Consider the following 6,000-nt stretch of genomic DNA (forward strand, 5'->3'; position numbering starts at 1 on the left):
CAAAATCATAACCATAAAACGTGGTTAATTAGTATTAATTATTAATTAATAGACTAAATGTGAAATTACCACATATATTACTTAATAATGAAAATAAGTAAGCATGTAAATGATAATTATGTCATTTCTCAATTGAAAAAGAAGCTATTAATAGAAAATTTGAATTCGTTTTCATTATATATTTCTATTTTAAGGTTCTTTTTTTTCTTATTATCGTTTGAAAAATAAAATCATGTACACTACTGATGAATTCTATATATATTAGACATTAAAAAGTTACTAAATTTGAATTAGAATAAAATATAATTACTTAAGTATAATAATATTTTCCAATTCAATTGATTATTATTAAAAGGCTATCAATACATTAGATTTATATTGTGCTTAACTTTTTCAAAATTTTCTTCTTTTTTTGTTAATTAAAAACAATAAAAAAACTAATGAAAAAATTGATTGACTTTCTACATATTTCTTTCTCATTTTATCAACTGTACAACAATATTTTTCTAGCATCATATCTTCCAATGTATGTGGATGAACGATTCTTCGTCCACACTTTTATATGTACTTCTGATTTAAATTTATTAACTTTTTTTATTAATATTATTTATATTTACAATTTAGGTTTATAAAATATTATATTTGTTCATGCATTTAAAAAGTAATAGTTTGACAAAATAAATTTAAAATTTTGATTAAATATAATTTTATTTTCAATTCAATTCATTTTATTTAGTTTTAAAATAATACTGATTATTTTAATTTTTTTGTTTATTCATTTATCAATATTAAATTTAGAACGAAAATTATTAAAATGAAAAAAATAATTGATATTAATATTAAGTAAATTTAATAGTATGTTTATTTAAAATTAGCTCAAACATTTAAGAACATGGAGAAGAAAGTTAAAAACACAAAATAATAACCATAAATATGGTTAATTAGTATTAATTATTAATTAATGGAATAAATGTGAAATTACCACATATGTTACCTAATAATGAAAATAAGTAAACATGTGAAGGGATAATAATGTCCGTTCACAATGAGAAAACTTTTCTACTATCCACACTTTTATAGGTACTAGTATAAAATCACGTGCATCCGCAAGTGAACCCTTATTCTAAATAACTAAAAATTAAATTAATAATAAAAATATTTTTAATATTTGCATAACGTGATCTAATCAATCAAACAACATTTCGTTCGAAAAATGATAGATCAAAACAAATTTTAAGAATTAGGAATAATGATTTATCAGATTAAGTACTAAATTGAGCTAACATAACAATACAAATACAATGATATGAAAGGATTTGAGTTGATTAAGCAATATGATAGTGTAAATAGAATTATATGAATATATTTTAATTAATTAAGCAATATAAGAGTGGAAGAAATTAACATTTTAGTATATGATGTTGATATTTATCTACTCATTACATCAATTAATTTGATAAATATGTTCCTAAAATATAAAAATTACATCTTGAAAATCTAAAATAGTACTTATAATTTTGGAATAATTAAGAACATGTGACAACAATTTTTCATTTTAAGTTATATTCTAAATTATAACCACGTAAATATCGTAAATTCTAAATCTTTCACAAACCTACATTTTGTTAGTCAATAAATTATATAAAAAAATAATAAAACATTACATTAGCTAAAAAAAGCCTATGGACACAAACTACATTTTGAGGGAAAAAAAATATATTTAAACATAAGGATTGAAAATAAAATAAATAAATACTTCATTCACCCCTTCTAAGGATGACAATAGGGCATGACGGGGAGGGACGAGTTTGGAGATGGAGATAGTAAGCTCATATCTGTCCCGAACTACTTCGAAGATTTTAAAAAATACCCGATCCCGAACCCCAACTCGAAAAAATCGAGGATCTCATCCCCGTTTCAGGTTTTCCCCGTAGGGTCCCAAACTCGTGGGAAAAGTTGTCATCTCTAACCTCTTTTATGCCTTAGATATATTTACTTAAAGCAGTTAACTAAGAAAACTTCATTTCCAACAATTTTATTAAATGAAGATTCATTTCTTTAAATTGATAATTGAAATATCACTATTATATATCAGAAAAGAGAAAAAAATAACACCGCTCTAAATTAATCTTGAGTGTCACTCATTTTTTTAGAATTAAATTTGCTAAGGTTCGAAGCTATTAACAGAAAATTTGAATTCGCTTTCACTATATATTCATATTTTAAAATATTTATTATTACCGTTTGAAAAGTAAAATCATGTGCACTACTAATGAATTCTATATATATTGGACATTAAAAAGTTAATAAATTTGAATTAGAATAAATTATAATTACTTGAGTATAATAATATTTTCCAATTCAATTGATTAATATTAGAAGGTTATATTTAAATTAGATTCAGTATCGTGCCTAATTTCTTCAAATTTTTCCTTTTTTTTGTTAATTAGAAACAATAAAATTTAACATCACAAAATGGTATGCATAAGATAATAAATAATAATGAGATGTAATAACAATGGATAATCAATTCTTATTAATTATTAATCGGGATGGTCAAATTGCGACTCAAGATAATAAAAAATATTTTAGAGGTGCCAGATGAATGATGATAATGTTATATTTATAATGATCTAACTTTTTTTTCATATTTTAAAATTTATTATATCATATTAATTTAAGTGATATAATTGTCATAATTTAATTGTCTTACAAGTGTAAATAGATAAAATTATCTATTCCTCTATACAAATTCAAAGACATCACAAAACTAGAAATTTAGAATTTTAACATAAAATATAAAAAATTAATTATAAACTATTTTCTCCCTCTCATTTAAATTCTAATTTGTATATATTATTTGCACAACTGATGATTCTCATTACACCACCCATAAAAACTCTTGTGAGACGGTCTCATGGATCAATTTCGTGGGTCGAATATCTTATTTGGGTCATCTATGAAAAATTATTACTTTTTATGCTAAGAGTATTACTTTTTATTGTGAATATTGGTAGAGTTGATCCGTCTCACAGATAAAAACTCGTGAGACCGTCTCACAAAAGACTTATTCTACACCAACATAACTTACAATTTAGTTATGGTAACGTTATACTAAGAATTATTTGTAGCAATATTTTGCTCTACCTCTTTTTTGACTCATTTTTGTCATTTTTTAAAACAATTTCATAAAAATTTTATCTATGTACCATTTGACTCTATTTTTTTCTTCATATAATAGATGTCGTCATTGATTTTTTTTTTTTACAAAAATAAGCTGAAAAAATATCAATTGTGATAACATATGTAAATAAGCGCAAAATATTTTTTTTGTTCGAATTAAGTGTTTATTGCTTTTTTATTTAATATTTGATTACTTTTTTGTCAATGTAATTGTCATTATATACTTGTATGTAAATAATTCTACAAATACAAATAAAATGTCATGACATTATTGTTATGATTGAGTACTATTTGATAATATATAAATATGGGGAGACTTAAATAAAATAGAATTTACGAGAGTATACAATGAAAAAATAATTGATATTAATATTAAGTAAATTTAATAGTATTTTTTTTTAAATTAACTCAAATATTTAAGAACATGGAGAAGAAAGTCAAAAACACAAAATCATAATCATAAAATGTGGTTAATTAGTATTATTATTAATTAATAGACTAAATGTGAAATTACCACGTATGTTACCTAATAATATAAGTAAACATATGAAGGATAATAATGTCCGTTCACAATGAGAAAAATTTTCTATTATCCACACTTTTATAGGTACCAGAAAGGTTAGTACAGTGAGACCTCATTTTGTAATATTTGTAATCAGACTTGATTAGTAAGATGAATTCTCTTTGAGTTGCAGACATTTATCGAGGAAGTCATGGAACTTGTGGAACTTACCCCCTTGAGTGGAGCGCTTGTTGGGTTGCCTGGGGTCAACGGTCTCTCCACCGAGCAGAGAAAAAGGCTGACAATTGCAGTTGAACTTGTAGCAAACCCTTCAATCATATTCATGGATGAACCAACTTCAGGCCTTGATGCAAGAGCTGCTGCAATTGTGATGAGAACAGTAAGAAATACAGTAAACACTGGAAGAACAGTCGTATGCACCATCCATCAGCCTAGCATTGACATTTTTGAAGCATTTGACGAGGTAAGCTAAATTAAAGTGTGAAAGTATTTATTTGAAGATCTAATATTAGTTTTCATGAGATACTATTATAGTATGATTTTTTCTCAAGCTCAGTTGCTAATTATTACATTGATTTTGCAGCTATTTTTGATGAAACGCGGAGGACAAGAAATATACGTAGGACCATTAGGCCATCACTCATCCCAATTGATCAAGTACTTTGAAGGAATTCAAGGTGTATCAAAGATTAAAGATGGTATCAATCCGGCTACCTGGATGTTGGAGGTTTCTACTACATCACAAGAACTTGTTTTGGGGGTTGACTTCGCAGACTACTACAAAAAATCAGAACTATTTGGGTTAGTATAATTACTTGAAACATCCTTTTTTGAATCAAGCATGGTGTTATATTAATGCTAATAATCTTTAACGCAAAAATTACAGGAGGAACAAGGCCCTAATCAAGGAGTTGAGTGTCCCTCGCCCTGGCACAAAAGACCTGTATTTCCCAAACCAATTCTCCCAACCTTTCCTCGTTCAATGCCTGGCCTGCCTGTGGAAACAACACTGGTCATACTGGAGGAATCCCCCTTATACCGCCGTCAGAATTTTGTTCACAACCTTCATCGCCCTCATATTCGGGACAATGTTCTGGGACCTTGGCTCTAAATGGTATGTTGGGAGTGAAAAGAAATAAATCTATGTTCGCTTCACGATTTTTCAGTCCGTTTTAGCTAACAGAGTCACGTGTCATTTGTTGCAGGAAAACTCGACAAGATCTATTCAACGCCATGGGTTCCATGTATGCTGCAATCAACTTTTTAGGATTCCAATATAGTTCGTCAGTACAGCCAGTGGTGGCTATCGAAAGAACAGTCTTCTACCGAGAAAAGGCAGCCGGAATGTATTCTGCGTTACCATATGCATTCTCACAGGTAATTAGCTAAAGCCTATTGCACCACTAACCCGGGGTACATATTTGAATTCTGCAACCTCTGAAGTATATATTCTCTTACAAAGTTCTTTATCGCGTTTGCAGTTCTTAATCGAAATTCCTTACGTCTTCGTGCAAGCATTAGTATACAGTCTCCTTGTCTACTCGATGATGGGATTCGACTGGACAGCTGAGAAATTCTTCTGGTTCTTATATTTCACGTACGTCTCATTGTTGTACTTCGTCTTGTATGGCATGATGACCGTGGCTGTCACTCCTAACCACAATGTCGCCGCTGTTATTTCTTCTTTCTTCTACGGAATCTGGAATCTCTTCTCAGGATTTGTCATCCCACGACCAGTAAGTCATGAAACCTCATTGCAAATTTTTAGTCCATGTACAATCACAAGTTCACAAAAACTAATAATTGTTTGTCATCTTGCCTAAAACAGAGAATACCCATATGGTGGAGATGGTACTACTGGGCTACTCCCGTGGCTTACACCTTGTACGGTTTAATTATCACACAATTTGGAGAAATTCAGGACACGCTAGAAGGCGATGGTAGAACAGTGGAACAATACCTGAAAGATTACTTTGGATTCGAACGTGATATGATTGCGGCAGTCGCCCTTATACTTCTTGGATTCGTCATTCTTTTCACCTTCATTTTTGCCTATTCCATCAAGACATTCAACTTCCAGAGGAGATGAGAAGTTCAGTTCGCTTTCATTTTCCAGCCTGCCAACTCTTGTCTTTATCAAATTCTGTGTACTAAGTTCAAGATTTTGTATAGGAAAATCTTATCATATTATGCAATTAAACAGTGTGCTTTCCTAGATATGTACTATTACTGTATTACATTATCACTTGTTCCAATAATTTAGAATTTTTTATTAAATGTCCACAATTCTGGTT

At 28.8% G+C, this 6,000-nt stretch overlaps 1 protein-coding gene across 1 annotated transcript; it reads left to right on the forward strand.

Annotated features, from left to right (window-relative positions):
- The first annotated feature begins 3,857 nt into the window (after positions 1–3,857).
- LOC142555363 (pleiotropic drug resistance protein 1-like) lies at positions 3,858–6,000 on the forward strand. The gene is made up of 6 exons (XM_075666197.1): positions 3,858–4,169; positions 4,290–4,507; positions 4,593–4,820; positions 4,912–5,083; positions 5,188–5,442; positions 5,535–6,000. Exons 1-6 carry the CDS (start codon positions 3,897–3,899, stop codon positions 5,793–5,795), a joined length of 1,407 nt encoding a protein of 468 aa, XP_075522312.1. The 5' UTR covers positions 3,858–3,896; the 3' UTR covers positions 5,796–6,000.

Source organism: Primulina tabacum, chromosome 9 (assembly GCF_025594145.1).
Source record: "Primulina tabacum isolate GXHZ01 chromosome 9, ASM2559414v2, whole genome shotgun sequence".
Taxonomy (NCBI): Eukaryota; Viridiplantae; Streptophyta; class Magnoliopsida; order Lamiales; family Gesneriaceae; genus Primulina; species Primulina tabacum.

Excerpts from the sequence above, each read along its gene's own strand:
- LOC142555363 (XM_075666197.1), top strand. The coding sequence starts at position 3,897 with ATGGAACTTGTGGAACTTACCCCCTTGAGTGGAGCGCTTGTTGGGTTG. Across the intron at positions 5,084-5,187 it reads TACCATATGCATTCTCACAG|TTCTTAATCGAAATTCCTTA; the intron begins GTAATTAGCTAA and ends TCGCGTTTGCAG. Across the intron at positions 5,443-5,534 it reads GATTTGTCATCCCACGACCA|AGAATACCCATATGGTGGAG; the intron begins GTAAGTCATGAA and ends TGCCTAAAACAG.